This window comes from Camarhynchus parvulus, chromosome 11, assembly GCF_901933205.1.
Source record: "Camarhynchus parvulus chromosome 11, STF_HiC, whole genome shotgun sequence".
NCBI classification, from domain to species: Eukaryota; Metazoa; Chordata; class Aves; order Passeriformes; family Thraupidae; genus Camarhynchus; species Camarhynchus parvulus.
In genome coordinates this window covers 7,175,910-7,191,872 of record NC_044581.1, presented here as the reverse complement: position 1 = coordinate 7,191,872, position 15,963 = coordinate 7,175,910, and the positions used below count along the sequence as shown (strand labels likewise).

The following is a 15,963-nucleotide window of genomic DNA, read 5'->3' as shown; positions in this document are numbered from 1 at the left end:
CCAGCCAGGATGTACAGACTCACCCTTCAGTGGCACAAGACAAAATTACACTTCAATTAAAATAAAAAATACTTGTACCTGTATAGTGAATTAAATCTTTGTTAGAGATACCCATTTAGTATTTTCATTTATGCAGATACAGAGCGTAGGGGAAGAGGAGGAGCTGTCACTTCCCTGTTGCACATGACAGTAAATTCAGTGGTGAATTTACCACAATAAATTCATTAGAATGAATTTATTTTCAGGCCAACTGAACCTCCTCACGGAGCACTAGAAAGGGCAACGCCACCTTTTCCAGATTCAATAAGATGGGGTAGTATAAAATTGTCCTCAAACACAGCAGCTGCTTTCTTTAACTGCAGTTAATTAAGATCAAAACCATTAAATGAGCTCTTATGGGAAGGTCAAGCATGAAATCTTGTTTCACCAACCAGGGCAGAAGAGTTGAATGTGATTTTTATTTGGATAGTTATCAGGAGCCTTGATTAACACAAACTCTGTGACATCCATCTGCACCCAATATTATCTAAGAATTTAAAAAATATAGAAAAAAACATAGAAAATCCCACTTTGCCTGCAAGAAAGGCTTCAGCTGTAGAATTGATGCTCATAGGATAAATTCAACCCAGCTGAGAAAAGGTAACTTTGAGGTCTGCATGTAAAAATGAAGGTGCCCAAACACAAAACTGTGTTGGTCAGTGAATAATTTATGATTATCAGACCTACCCTGTGCAGGAGCTGCTTTCTACAACAGAGATTCAGGAGACAAGAGTGAGTTTACTTTTGGGAATTGAGAAATACCAGTCACTGACATAAAAATTAATTAACTCTGCTTCTGCAGATCCCACAATGTTCTCTGGTTCACCCCCACAGAAAACACTGAGTGGCAAGAACAAACCTGTAAATCCTAGAACAACCTGATGTCTGGAAGGTTTTTTTGCTATTTCTCATATAAATGGCCACAGAAAAGGGAGTCAAAAGCATGTCTGGAAAAGAATGGGGAGGGGAAGGAAACCCTCTGTAAATGGATGCAAGAATTAAAGTCAGTAGCTTCCAGAGACAGCTTGTAGCTCCAGACAGCACTGATCATCAAAGATGATGTGGGGAACAAGACTTTTTCATAGATAATCACGTCAACTTCTCATTGCTGATACTGTTCAAGCAAGAAAGATGAAACATTTTAAGAAAAACAACTGGATAGTAAAATATTGGTATTTCTGAGGCTCAATCCAATTTTAGGGGACAGTGGAAGAAAGACAGCACCACCAAAACACCCTCGTGGCACCGTTGCTCCAAGGAAAGTACTCCCAGACATTCCTGAGGGAATTCAGGCTGCTCTTTGATGGGCAGCAGTGCCCAACCAGCAGCTCCCCCTGCACAAAGGGAGCTCAGCCCTGCCTTGTGCCTCCCCATTCCATTCCATTCCATTCCATTCCATTCCATTCCATTCCATTCCATTCCATTCCATTCCATTCCATCCCATCAGGCCTGGAGGAAGGAACAGGGCTGCTATTTATTTAAAAGCCAATTAACACAATGCTAACATGACAGATCTCTTTAATTAGATGCTCCTTGTGTCATTTTTTAGAATAGGGAACAGGTGAGAAGCGAGACCCAAAAAATAAAAAAAAACAAGAAAACTTTGAATATGGCAGCTAATAAATTAACTAATCAATTTGATCACGTGGCATTTTTAGTTAAGAAAACCTAAAGAGGGCTTTAGACAAAGATATAGGAGTGCTCATCAATACTTTATTAATATTTACTTAATATATATTAATATTTCATATTTAAATATTTAAACAAATTTTCAGCATAATATTTTAAAACTTCCTCTGGAGATAAGGTCAGCATTAAAAAAAGAACATCAGTATTAATACAGGCAAACTCCATATCTTAATATCTATATTTTATATTTGTTAATAATTTATACTTTAAATATTAGAATCTAAATAAATCTGTACAATAACAGCTGCAATTCTAGGGCACTGTCACACCTCAGGGATGGGTTTACATGTCTTGAATGTTCTCCTGGGTCTACCCATTATTATCTCTGTGTGTTACTACTGGAAGTCTCAGCTGACACAAAGATAATTTATTTAATTTATTTAATTAACAAGCTTTCCAGACAGTGGTTTGCAGGCTGGTTTTTGTGTCAGGTTTATGGTTTTGGAGTCCTCAGTGTCTCTGACGTTCTCTGCTCGACTTGACTGCAAAAACATTAATATGGAAGAGCACCCCACCCCAGCTCCTCATTCTTCTCAAAGCTCCAAAATCCCTTGCTGGATTTATGTGGGCAGAAGGATGGACCTCCATGGACAGGAGCCTTGCTGGGTTTTGTAATTTACCTTGAAATCTGCTGGGTAATAACCTCAAGAAAATGATGCATGACTGTCCAAAGACAGGCTAAACCTGCAGCAATAACAGGAACAGGAGGGAGCTGAGCTTTTCCCTCCCCTGCTTCATACCCTTCTGTTCCTGACATGCATGAGGCAGGGATAACACTGCAGATGCTGCAGGAAAGTGTTTAAATCCAAAGCAAAAATCTGTTTCCAATTAGGTCTCAAAAAAAAAAAAAAATCCATAGAAACTTTTCTGTTTAGAATTGTTTCCTGACATCACCTGAGCTTCCTGCCAAAACTCCAGATTGTCTTGGTGTGTTCCAGATTTTACTGCTTGTTTAAGTTATTTTTTTTCACACACCTATGCAGGAATGCTTGGAAAAAGTTGGGTTTTTTTCTTTAGAAGTGTTTGAGACAAATACTTCAAAGCAGTGACAGAAGGGTTTGCTTAAACTCACACCATGTTACATGTGTGGACATTCATCGCTTCTGAGGCTCAGCAGCACCACTGAAAAGGCTCCCAGGGACTTACCAGACATGGGGAAAACTGTACAAAAGTGATTAATTTCTTGTAACATTTATGACCCTTTGTGATTCTGGGGATTTGGGGTTTGTTTTCTTATGTCTTGTCTCATCCCAAAGGGATTATCTGATTCAGTAGCTGGATGAAAGGCTTTAGGGGAACCTTGTGGCAGCTTCCACCCTCCAAGAGATGGATCAGGCTGCTGCTCCCAGCCACTGCATCTCCAGGATCAAACACCCACAGAGCAAAGAAAAATGGAAGGATCCTTCAGAGCCTCCTGGGCAATGAGTAAATGGGGGTGATGTGGTTTATAAGGCTCATGAGAACTGATACAGAGCAACCACACACACGTGCTGCCAGGGCCAGATGTGCCCCACTGGCATTTTCCAGGAGCTTGGAGTCATGGTACAGCAAGAGTGGAGTTACTCTGAGGAAGCCAGAGATCACAGCTTTCTTACAAACAGAATGTGCAGCCTCTTACAGGCAGCTCTGGAGATTTTCTGCTGTGTGTAACCCCTGCTGCTGGATCCCCTCTGTCCCTCAGAGCAGCCCAGCCTGACAGAAAGATGCTCAGAAAGCAGCACCTGGAAGCTCACCCACCCTTCTCCCTGTGATCCCTTCTGATGAGTTGTTTTGTAAAAATCTGAGTTGCCAGGTGCTATTTCCAAGACTGGAAGTGAAACAATTGAGCTACAGGAGCCCAGGGCTATCCTGCAGGGCAGGCAGAGGTGTGGGCTGGTCACAGGCAGGGGACAGCTCACCTGTCACAGCAGGACCTGGTGCCTCTGTCCCAGCAGAATTCCTCCAGTCGTGTCTGCTTCTTGTAATGCCCCCACTGCTGGCACATGGATGGATTTGGGCACAAGAGAGAGCTATTTTGGGGACCATTAACATTATACCCTTAATGAGGCTGGAACTGGTCACAGACTTCTAAGCCAAGTCATGAAAATGCCAGTTCAGTGAGCAGCACATCAGGAATAGTCTGTGTCTGATTAAACCTTTTTTTTTTAGAAAAATATCTTAGGTCAAAACAAGAGAGAGGAGACCTGATTGCCTTTTGCAATGACAGATGTGATTGCTCCACTGATGTGCTTCCAGCTATCTTAGCACATGCTATTGATCTCTTGGAACAGCTTCTGTCAGTTATTAAGGACTGTCAGCAATCTCTGCATGAAATCTTAAAATGAATCTTGGCTGTAGGTGCAGGCTGTCAAACACAGAGCTCTGGGCTACAGGCTTAGAGATCCAAGTACAAATGTTTTAAAATGTGATTTTGAATAAATGGAAATCAGCCTGGAGAAGAGAGGAGGAGACCTCAGAGCACCTTCCAGTCCCTAAAGGGGCACCAAGAGAGCTGGAGGGAGACTTTGGACAAAGGCATGGAGTGCCAGGACAAGGGGGAATGGCTTCACACTGACCGAGGGCAGGGTTAGATGGAATATTGGGAAGAAATTCTTCTCTGTGGGGGTGGGCAGGCCCTGGCACAGGGTGCCCAGAGCAGCTGTGGCTGCCCCTGGATCCCTGGAAGTGTCCAAGGCCAGGTTGGACAGAGCCTGGAGCAGCCTGGGACAGTGGAAGATGTCCCTGCCATGGCAGGGGGTTGGAACTAAAGGATCTTTAAGATCCTTTCTAGTCCCAAATATTCTATAGTTCCATGATGAAACCAGTGCATCAGTTTTGGAAAAATATCCTTGCAGCAGGTGCCTTCTCCCAAATGTCTGCTTATAATTTAATCTTTTTAATGCAACAATCTTGCCCCGCGCCTTTCCTATCCACAAACCTTCCTGCTGCAGCAGCTGACTGAAGAGAGCAGCCACACTGTTCCCAAACCCCTCTTCCAGCTGAGAAATGCACCAGCCATGAGAAATGCAGCCTCATCCCCACTGGGAAGATGTGCATCACACACCTGGGAAGCTGTGCACACAGCTCTGGGCAGCTCTGGAGTTCAGAGCAATTGTACAGTTGTGCTCAGCACAGGGAACAAAACAGACATTAAATATGGACCATGCTCAGTTTCACCTTGCATGGTAGCTCCTGCTGTATTTCAATCTGGTGAATCCAATCCTTGCCTTTTGTTTTCTTTCTCTGCATCCTCCTGCTTCCATCTCCCCCTGCGTTCTCACGACTCTGCTGCAGTTATTACATTAACAAAATGCAGGGATGAGTCCTGGATAATAACATTTTATCTGGAGCCATGCCATGCTGGGAAGATGGTAATTTAGTTAATTGAATTCCATCTAAAAGGGAACTGAATCAATATTCCAGCACGTGGCTGGCAGTGAAGCATTGCCTGAACACACGTGGTCAAACCAATCCCAGGGCACTGACAGGAGGAGCCTGAATTCAAGTGTTGGTTCAGGTGACAGAAGCTGCGCTCTGAATCCTGTCTGAACACGATTTACAGCCTTGTCTGTGTATTTTGGAAAGCATTGTCCACCAGGCTAGCAGTGAAGTGGAAAAGTACTGAGGGAGCTGGGCAGGTAGAGCTGCACAGGGCAGGTGTTTGCCAGGACCTGCCAGCGCCAGCACAGAGCCCTCTGAGCAGGGATGCTCCCTGGGGAGAGGTTTGGACGGCATACGAGCTCTTCTTGGTGATCCTGCACAGGGACAGAAAGGGTACAACGTCCCTGGCCATACTGGTATCCACTGTCTCCCTCTTCTAGGAACAAATCTATGTCCTTGGGGGCCAGAGTGATCCATCCTCATCAGTATTTCTGGTCAAATTGCTCATCCTAGAGAAAAATGGCCTCTCAGAGGAGCCAGTCCCCTCATCCCCAGCACACAACCTGCTGTCAAAGCATGAAGCACAGTAGCCATGAGCCCAGATGATTTTAGAAGCTCTCTAGGGAAGGGGCCTTGGGGCAAAAACACATTTTACATTATTTTTGCAGCTAAATTAATTGCAACCACCCACCTGATACTTCTGGGCTGCACGTCCCTGTGGCAAGGTAAGACATCATCTTGTAAGAGAATCTGGGTTTGTCTAAAACCCAAAGGAGGTGGCAGTTTCTGGTGGCAGGACACCACAGGGGACAAGGTCTCTCCACTGTGTGAGCGTGGCCAGAGGGTGGCCAAGGGAGAGACAAAAGTGGGAAGAAGAAAATATCTTGCTGTCTGGAGCCTGGACCAATGCACACAACACAAACTGGCAGAGACACCTCCCTGCTGCTCCTCTGCTGCCAGGGCATTGCAGGCTGGCTGCAAAGTGTCTGTCTTGGGCTGGTGAGGAGCCAAGCTCAGAGCAGATGCTTGGCCAGAGGAAGGCCATTAGCATGAGGAGATGGCTGCAGGCCCTTGGTTTGGGCAGTGTCACTTTTCATCACACACAGCAGGGCTGCAACTGATGCCCCATGGGCTCAGCAGCCTGTGGCACCACTTCAAGCTTCACTGGGCAAAGAGCTGGAGCTGCTGGTCCTGTGGAAGTTTCTTCAGGTTTTGGTCTCAGATGCTGAGCAATCCAGCTCAGCCTCTCCTTGTCAGTCCTGTGCTGCACTGCCAACCCCTGCAGGAACCTCTGCTTTCTTGCCCACACTGCCCAGGAAAGCTGCTGTTTAAAGGCCATATCCCTTGCACTCACCTGTGTCTCCAGCTGGATTTGACCACTTTGAGGGGCCGTGGGATGTGTCTGTAATCAGGTCACGGCCACAGAACTGCAGGTGCTGTTTCTGAAGGGCATTCAGACCCTCCTGCAAGGATGAACGGGGCCTTGGACATGCACACACAGAGCCAGCAACTCAGGAGATCATTACACTGGTATTTAGTCAGATTCCCCTTTTTGGTGAAGACCCAGATCAATATCTTACTCTTCCCAGAAAGCTGTTCCCATCACCTCAGAGGACATGATTTGTTCAGGCTGAGCTGGGGCACTTTGCAGCCAACAGACCCAGCCAGTCTTTACTGGCACAAATTCTCCTGGGGCTGCTTTGGCATGACTGAGATGCCTTTTCCATGCTGGGAACAGGGGGCACTGGAGCTGCCTCCTCCAGAACCAGGAAGGCTGGAGGGGAGAAATTCTGTGTAAACTCAGGAGAAAGTGGTGAAGCACTTGAAGAGGTGCTGAAGTGGCTGAGGAGCATCCTTGTGCAGAGGGTGGCAGCTGGTGGGAGCTGTGAGAGCTGTGAGCTCTTACCTGAGCTCTGCAGGGCCTCCACAGGCTGTGGGGAAGCTGCTTCTGTTGAGGATTCAGCAGGGAGAGGCTGGCTGGTGGAGCTGGCTGTCCTGGGGGATCCTGCAGCCCTGCCTTGGATGAGCCATCACCTGAGCAGCAGGGTGGGGAGGCCCTGGCACAGGCTGGCCAGAGAAGGGTGGATGCCCCACCCCTTGGAAACAATCACAGCCAGGTTGGACAGGGCTTGGAGCGACATGGAATCCCTGCTCATGGTGCAAGGGCTGGAATGAGATGGTCTTTAAGGTACTTTCCAACCCAAATAATTCCAGGATTCTGTGATTCCCAAGATTCTTGATTTTCCTGTATCAAAACCACATCAACAACTCCCCTGCAGAGTTGTCCCCCCATGGGAGCTCCTGTGCTCCACGACCAGGTCCTGACCAGGGCCACACACAGGCAGGGGATGAGTCCTGTGGGCCTGACCTGCTCACCTCTTCCCAAAATAATCTTCCTTGGCCAAGCCTCCAAGGACAGGGCTGAGTCAGCTCCACAGACCTCAAGGCATGCAGGGCAGCCTGGCCCTGGGAATTCTGCAGCTCATTTGTGCACTGGGCAAGGGAGTCAGCAAAGGGTTAAAGTGCCCTGGCCTCTCCCTTCATAACAATTTTTGAGGAACTTTGGCTGTTCATAAAGAGCCTTCAGGGATAGACGGCCACAAACTCCTTCCAACACCCCCAGAGGAGAAAGGAGAGGGAACATCCCCCAGCCCTCACTGAGGATGGGGCTGAATCCAGCCTGGGAGAAGACAACCAGAGAACCTCTCCCTTCCCCTGTGTTTTTCAAAGCAGTGTCTGGGATGCAGAGGTGCAGTGCTGTGCCTTGGCAGTGAAGGAGCCTGTCCCAGCCCCGTGTGTGCCCCTGACACATCCCTCACGGCCTGAGCAGCGCCAGTGCCACAGCTGCGGCACCCGGGATAACCCCTGTGGGTTATTTAGGGAACCTGGCTCTGCGTGGATGACCCGGGAGGTGGATGTGCAGCTGCAGACCCTGGCGTGCCCCCCAGCAGCGCTGCAGAGGCTCAGCCGTGCCTGGGGCCGGGCTCACCCGGTTTCCTGCACTCTCTGAGTGACCATCCCATCCCGGAGCTGCCGTGCCGTCCTGGAGCCCGGCCTGTTCCCAGCGATCGTTACCAGGAGCTCCTCGTGTGTTTGGTTGCAAACAGAGCAGCAGTGGGAGCCAGGCGCTGGTGTTTGTGTGCCTGCGGTTACTCAGGCAACTCGGGGCCAGCCAGGAGCTGCCAAAACCCTCGGTGGCCAGGCCCTGCCCCCGGCACAGCTGCCCCGGGGCGGCCGAGCCCCTCTGTCCGGCCGGGCGAGCAGCCAGAGGCGTCGGGCCCTGAACAAACCAGAGCGGAGCTCAGTGCGGACGGGGTTTATTGCAGAGCCGGGTTACAGCGCGGGCCTGCAGCATCCTTTGGTTTGGGCTTCACGAAGGGAGCGAGAGGCCACGGGGGTTCAGGTCGGAGACCTTTGCCGGTGGCCAGGTGACACCAAACTGTCGCGGGTGCGTCCCGGGGCTGGGCAGGAGCATCCCCGGCACGAACGGCGCCGCGGGGTCTGAGCCTCGAGCGCCGGGCGAGCGGCAGGGCCAGGCAGCCCCGAGGGGAGCGAGGGAGGCGGCTGTGGTGGAGCTGCAGCGGGTTAAGGCAGGTCCCCGGAGGGAGCACAGCGGCGGTGCCCGGGGGACACGGAGGGTGCCCCGAGAGCCGGGGCTGAGGTAGGGCAGGTGTGGGTGCCGGCGGGCAGGGGAGCCCTGAGGAGCAGCGCTGTTAGTGCGGTGTGGGGCTGCGGTGACAGCACGGGGGACACGGAGGGAATCACAGCACGGGGTGGGGCGGACGCAGCGCTGGGGCAGAGCTCTCGGCCCGGCGATTTCCCCGATCCCCCCAGCGCCGGGGGCCGACATCCCGCCAGCCCGGGGCCGGCCCCAGCGCAGCCTCCCGGGCCCGGCTCACGGGCACGTCCCGGGGCTGTGACCGAGCCCTGGCCGGCGCGCAGGGACCGGCCCGGTGGCGCCACGGGCACCCGTCCCTACTTTTTGACTTTGGCGTCGTAGGTGCCCGCGTTCTTGTAGGCACTGACGTAGCCGCTGGTGTCCACGATGTTCTCCCGGCCGCTCTTGCCCTTGCCCTTGCCGCTCTCGTCGAAGCGCTCCTTGTGGGAGCCCGTGTACTTGGAGGTGTCCGTCAGCCTCTCCACGGCTCCCACTGTCTTGGCTTTCTGCAGTGGGAGATGGGACATGGGAGACAAGAAGATGCTCCATCCCCTTCCCACACAAGTTCCATCCCTTGCCCCACACAAGCTCCTGACACCACCAAAGACCCTGCTGTGCCCCGCGTGCCCTATGAAACCCTCAGGTCCCCCCTCAGCCGGGGCCATGGGGTCTCCTGGAAAGCATCTGCACAGTGGGCAGAGCTCCATCCTCCCCTCCTGGTGACCACTCCTGCTCCCACAGCCCAGGGGCTCCTCACTCACCGTGACACCCACGTTAATGGGCTCCTTCCCTGCCACCAGCTGGCAGATGGCTTCATAGGCCTCCTCTTTGCTCTTGTCCTTAAACCTCTTGGGGGCCAGCTCCTCCAGCGCCTTCTTGAACTCCTCGTAGTTGATGACACGGGCTGTCTTCCCCCTGCAAGAGCAAAACTCAGGCTGCCACCAGCACTTTGTCTTTGGGTTATGCCTCCAAATGGGATGAGCTGCATCAGAGAGACCCTGACTTTGTCCTACCCTCACCCACTTCTGAAATTCAGCTACAGCTGAATGGGCAGGGCTGGGCACAGCTGCTGCTGAGCTCCAGGAGCTTTCCAACCACATGCTGAAGTGCCTGTTACCAAAAACCAGAGTGCATGGAAGTGCTCTAGGACTTGGTGCTGGTGTCAAGGAGGGGAGTGCATCCATCCCCACTGTTCCCAGCCTGCCTGGGCTGCCCACCACACTCTCTCCCCTGGCAGGCATCAATCCTCCAGTCAAATTTAGAAGGACATGTACAGAGCATCTCTCCCCTGAGCTTCTGGTCCTCATCTCTGGGCAGCACAGCAACCTGCTCTCCTGCACCCCAAAACCCTCCCAGTGCTCAGCTCCACCTGACCCAACCCACGAACATGGGAATTCCTGGACAGAGCACAAGGAGGAATCAGGTTCTCCACCTGTTCTCCACACCATGTACCCTGGTGTGGAGCATGAAGCATCATTGTGTCCCCAGGGACCCTAAAGGCAGTTCCAGGAGCCTTTCAGCCCTTCAAGCTGCCCCTGTGACTGCCATGGACCAGGATCCTCCCCAGGCTTGGGCATTGGCTGGCCAGGCCCAGGGAAGGGCCACATCACACGGGACAACCCTGAGCACCTTCCTCTGCTCCCTGTAGCACCTCTTGAAAGATGGGAACCCAGCAGAGCCAACCAGACCCATCCCAATTCTTGGAGTGGGAGCAGGGGCACAATCTCTGCACCAAATCTGAGCCTCCCACCTCCAAATTTGGGCTGATTTATCATTAGGTCTTGCAGAAGCAGCCACATATCCCCCCTGAAGGTGGGACACTGCAGGACAGTCCCACAGTCCCACAGCTCCGTGACAAGTGGGATGGACAGCCTGGGCACACAGCAGGGGGAGCAGAGCTCTGTGGGGACCCCACACCCAGACACCCACACCCTGCCCGTCCTGCAGAGGCACCCAAGTCACTTACTTCACCTTGGAGAAGACAATGTCCACGTCGGTGCTGGTGACGCTTTTGCCGTCCGTGACTTTGCAGTCCTTGCACAGCTTGGCCCAGTTCTTGCCATTCATCTCCTGCCCCGTGGCCTTGGTGTCGCCATAGATGGCGAATTTGCGGAAGCTCTCCTCCAGGGACGCCACCTCAGCATTCCCGGCCATGGGGCTGCAGGATGGGCCCGGCACCACCCAGGCTCCTGCTGGCGGCACGGCAGAGCTCAGCTGGCTGCTCGAGGCCCTCGAGGAAGAGGAGGAGGAAGGCTGGCGAGGGTGGAGGCTCCGCAGCAGGATGGGGGTGTTGGCAGCACCTGTGGGCGTGGGGTGAGGGCTGACAGCAGGCTCGATGAGCCCCGAGGCCGAAAGCCAAGAACGCGTCTTGGGGAATGGAGGCTCCTGGTCGAGAGCTGTCAGCAGCGAGGCTGTCGGCTCCGGGGCTGGCGGGGAGTGAGTGCATCAGCCTGTCCCCTCGGGAGGACTCTCCGGGAATGACGCAATGCGTCCGCCTTCCTCCCGCTCGCTCGCACATCGGGAGAAGCGGCCCCGCCGCTGCCTCCAGCCCCACCTCCCCCTGCCTCCATTCCCCCGTGCGGAGCTGCAGCACCCCAGCCTGTGGCTGCCCCCAGGGCTGGGCCAAACGTGATGCCCTGCAGGGTGACAAGCAGCCAACAAGTCTCTGTACCCCGTGGCGGCATGTTGTTGCTGCTGTCCCATCCCGGCTCTCCATCGCCTCGCCAGCCTCGCCCTGGCGGCTCAGCATCCCTCACCCATAGCATCTCGGCCGGGACTGGGCACGGCCCAACTCCGGGGAGTTCCAGTACCCGGGGGTTCTCCGGCACCCGAGGTGCAGAGCGGGTACCTCGCCCGGTGGGTGCCCGGGCAGGAGAGGCTGGCATGGAGTCCCGGAGCCTCGGCGAGGGCCGGGGAGTGGTCCCTAAGACTGTCGCTAGGGAGGATGGGCGTTGCCTGGCGACCGTCGCTAAGGAGGCGCGGCGGGGCGGGGATGCCGCCGGTTCCCTCCCGGCCTCGTCCTCCCGCGGGCTCCCGCAGCCCCGGCCCCGCACGGCCCCGCACGGCCCCGCAGCGGCGGCCGCGGCTCTCCCGCCCGGCGGGGAGGTCACTGCCGGCGGCTGCGGGGTGCCGGGGCAGCGATGGCCCCCGCCCGCCCTCCGCCCGGCTTTCCTCCCTCCCTCCCCGTGCAGCGGCCCCGGGACGGGCACCGGAGGGGCCGCGGGTGCGGGGGGTCCCGGTCGCTCGGTCTCTCACCTCCCGGTCACTCGCTCCCCTCCCGGCGCCGCGCTCTGAGGCGGGCGGGGGCGGCCCCGCAGCCTGTTTAAGGCGCCGCCATGGGGACGGGAGGGGCCGGGCCGCCCCCGCCCGCCTCCCCCGGGCCGCGGCACGGCGGGAGCGCCCTCGGGGCGGGGAGAGGAGCCCGGGCAGCGGAGCCGGACCACCTCTGGACCCTCCACGAGCCCATGAAGCCTCTCTGCTTCCCCACCAGACCCGACCAGCACCTGACCCGTCTTTCCAACACCCCACAAGGGCTCTCCATCACCCTACAAAGCCACAGGGTTGTCCCACAAGGTCCCTTTAGCAACCCCCGAGGCCCCACCATAAACCCACGAGGTCCCTCCACCATCCCCTCAGCACAGGCTCCCCCCGGCACCCCAGCTGTGCTTTACCCTGCAGCCCTTCCCCTGCCCCACACAGTCACCATAGCCCCATAGAGGAACTCTGCCCAGGCTGAGGAGACAATGCCAGCCCCTCTGGTGTGTCAGGGACCGTGGTGAGCACCTGTGGCCCAGTGAGACACCCTTGGAGCAGCCATGTGCCAGCATTGCCCACCCTGGAGCATGACCACAGCAGGGCTCCCAGTGGGTGCTGTGAGCTGAGGCAGTACCCAAATATTGTGGTTGTCATGGAGCCCCAGCACAACCCACATGTCTTACTCACTGCCCCACCTCAGCTGTTTGCCCAGAGCCTGCTTTGATCCCCGTGCCCTCCTGGCATTGCTCGGGGCGCAGGACATCGTGGGTGATCAGCTGCAGCACCAGCAGGAGCTGTGCAAGCCAGGACACACAGTGTGAGATTTGCTGCTGCCTTGGGGGTCCTGAGGACAAAGCAGCAGCTTTGGGAACTGGGAAGTGGCTCAAACACCAGTCTTTGGCACCCTGTGGTCTGTCTGCCCTGCTCCCTGTTCAGAGAAGCTGAAGGTAAAGGACAAACACAGGTGTCCCCCGGGCTGAGCTGCCCCAGGGCATCAGTTCTGCTTGTGCACCCAGAGCATTTTGCCATGGGGCACAGCCCCAGTGACAACCTCCCCCACTTGGCTGAGGGGTACTTGTTCTCTCCGGGGACACTGCTGCCTGTTCTTGACTGGACAAAGCCATGAGCAACCCACTCACACTGACTCTCTCTTGGATTGGGGTCTGGAGACCTCCAGAGGTAACCACCAGCCAGCTCTGGGAGTTTGGGATCACTAACTTCACCTCTCACTTCAGAGGTGAGTGCCAGGGCTGGTGCCAGAGGCCCCAGGTGTGTCACAGCCCCTGGCCCCTTTGGATGGGCCCAGCTGGTCAGACACAAAAAGGACCCCACTTTATTATTCCCCCAACCAACCCTGTGGCCCCTCAAGAGCTGCTCTTTTACAGCCCAGCCAGAGTCAGGGTGGCAAGGACATCCTGGAGGGGACAGTCCAGAGTGGGAAGGGCAAGTGTGGAGGCTCACCTGATGCCAGAGTCCAGGCAGATCTCTCCAAGTGTTTTTCCTCTCTCTGGTTTGTCCTGGTAGAGCTCAGACATGGCCAGAGAGCCTGGGAGCTACATGGAGCAGGTGGCACCAGGAGGACTCTCCTGATCACACATTCCTCCTGCTCCTCATACAATGTGAAAGCAGGTTCCAAAGCACAGAGGGTCAGAGCTGACAGTGCCTGGCTGTGAAGTGGGAATTTCAACCTCTCTGCAGGCCAGCAAGGACCCAGGGGTGTGATCCCACCTGCAGAAGGTGGGGAGGAGCTGCAAACTCTGTTTTAAGGGCAAGGGAATAACTACTGCCACACAGAGGAGGGTGGTTAAGTCTTGATGAAGGTACAGCCCCATCCTTAGCTTGCCCTGCAGCTCCCCACCAAAGCAGGTGTGTGGCTCTGCTTCCAGCTGACAGCTCCAGACAGCAGTCAGGTAACATCAGCTGGAGCACCCAGCAGGACTTGGCAGCTGTGGGCAGTCTGGGAGCCTGGATCCTCCGAGCCAGCAGCAGGTGGAAAAGGAGATGGACATGTGGGCAGCTCTTCTGTAGGAGCTTCAGCTGGTCCTGGGGCTGCAGAGCCCATGGAGCCAAGCAATGGCACACGGGGAGAGCCGGGTAAGGGGGCGCTGAGCCACGGCTGCTGAGCTGCCCACGGGCTCGGGTTGAGCAGGTCAGATTTCGGTTCCTGAGGGCCGGGGTTTGTTGTGCGTTTGTTGTCACCATGACAGCCCTGTTGGGATGGAGCGTGGTCCTTGGCCGGCTCCCGCTGTTCCTCACGCAGCCCGGAAAAGGAAGCCCGGGAGGAGGCCGTGACTTGGTCCGCAGCCCGCGGGACGGGCAGGAATTGAGAGGGAGGTTGCACAGCTCCTGTGATGTGATGGAGGAGCACGCACACGGTTCAGAGCTCAGCTCGCCGGGGGCTTTTCCCTTCTAATCAAGGTCAGGATGTTCCCAGGCTGTCTCCTGCCCCAGGGACACAGAGAGCCGAATACTCCAGCGCTCACCCCGGACACAGCGAGGCTCACACACAGCTGCATCCCCGAGGTGCGGGTTCGGCTGCTTCCTGCTGAGGCTGTGTCCTTCTCCCCCCTCACACAGAGCTCGGGGTGCTGGGACTGCTCCGGGTGCAGCTCAGAGCTTGCATGAGGGCACAAGCACAACCTCCGAGCGCCCTCTGTGCTCACCCCCATCCTCTTGCCCCTCGTTTCCCCCGAGGCTGGGCACCGCAGCCCCCGGCACTCATCCCGTTCCAGGAATGAGTCTCTGGCTCGGCCGTGTCTGGGGTGGGATGAGGTTATGCGGGAGCGCCGCTTCTCTAGCGCGAGTTGCTACAAAACAGAGGCAAGTGTTTCGGAGGTTGTGCAATATGTACACGGTCACCCCAGCAACAGCGCGTCCACAAGGCATTAGCGGGGCTTAGCTGCGGCTGCTGAGCGCGATGGGGACTGGGCCGTGCCGTGTCCGTGCCGGGTGTGCCACCGAGCACCAGCTGCGGGCGTGCCATGCACGGCACCGGGCACGGGAGAGGGAGGAAAGCTCCATCCCGCGGCAGGAACTTCCTTTTGCCCACCCTGCAGCTCAAGGCAGCTCACTGAGATGCTCTCAGGATGTGTCAAAAGCAGTGCAGGAACAGACTCCTACAAAATCATTTCCCAAAGGAAGGTCCCCTTGACTTCAAAGAGGAAACAAAGAAACTTGAGCCAGGCTCAACGATGAAAGTAACCACGATGTGCATCCCATGCCAAGGCGGAGGCTTGAGCAGGCACTGCGGGGCCTGGCACAGCTGCCAGACAGTGGCCAGCGACCATGACATGATTTCAGAGGATTGTGGAACGCTGTCATCCTGCAAATCATTGCCTCTTCCTAATAGAAAGCCCCAGTGTCTTGTGGTGGAAACAGCTGGTCCAGGGCACTGCCTCCAGCTGGTGGGAGAGTTCACACCCTGGCAAAAACCTTTTATTTAGTGCTGGAGAAAGTGCTTGAGGATGTCAGACCTCAATGTGTCTGCAGTGATGGGGAGCTGAAGCATCAGGGCTTCTGCTGTCAGGATCTTAACCCAGCTTTCTTATGGCCTTGGGCTGCAGCTTGTGGTCATTGCAACCCTCTGGTGCTGAGCCCAGGACTGCTCTGCCCATGCTGGACTCTGCAGCAGCACCCCAATGTGACCCGTTCCTTCTGCTTACTGCCACCGGTCTGCTATGGACATTCCTCATGCAGAGCAGCAGAAATGCCATTGGCACTTGAACCTGCAGGGTATCAACATTAAAAGCCCAAGAGGACAAAAGCAAGGTTGGGAAGGAGAGTCCAGGAGCCAGAACTGTCTCAGCCTCACCATTTTCACTCTTGGGTGCTCACTGTGCATTTTCAACAGCGCTCTTTGGATGTGGTTGTGGCATAAACCGCAGCCAATTTCTATCACCATGTGGCACACACAATCCTCCTGCTGCCCTTGAGGTTTAGGAGATCAGAGTCCAACCCTGGCA

The 15,963-nt window shown here is 55.1% G+C and overlaps 1 protein-coding gene across 2 annotated transcripts; it reads right to left on the bottom strand.

Annotated features, from left to right (window-relative positions):
- Nucleotides 1–9,024: 9,024 nt before the first annotated feature.
- On the bottom strand, nt 9,025–12,101 carry TPPP3 (tubulin polymerization promoting protein family member 3). Of its 2 annotated transcripts, none has more exons than XM_030956060.1 (4): nt 12,002–12,101; nt 10,713–11,046; nt 9,508–9,661; nt 9,025–9,252 (listed from the first exon to the last, which is right to left on the bottom strand). In XM_030956060.1, the coding sequence occupies exons 2-4, from the start codon at nt 10,898–10,900 to the stop codon at nt 9,064–9,066; spliced, it is 531 nt and encodes a 176-aa protein (XP_030811920.1). In that variant the 5' UTR covers nt 10,901–11,046; nt 12,002–12,101; the 3' UTR covers nt 9,025–9,063. The 2 variants fall into 2 exon arrangements, with proteins under 2 accessions (XP_030811920.1, XP_030811919.1); XM_030956059.1 differs by lacking the exon at nt 12,002–12,101 and adding an exon at nt 11,503–11,578.
- Nucleotides 12,102–15,963: the final 3,862 nt, after the last annotated feature.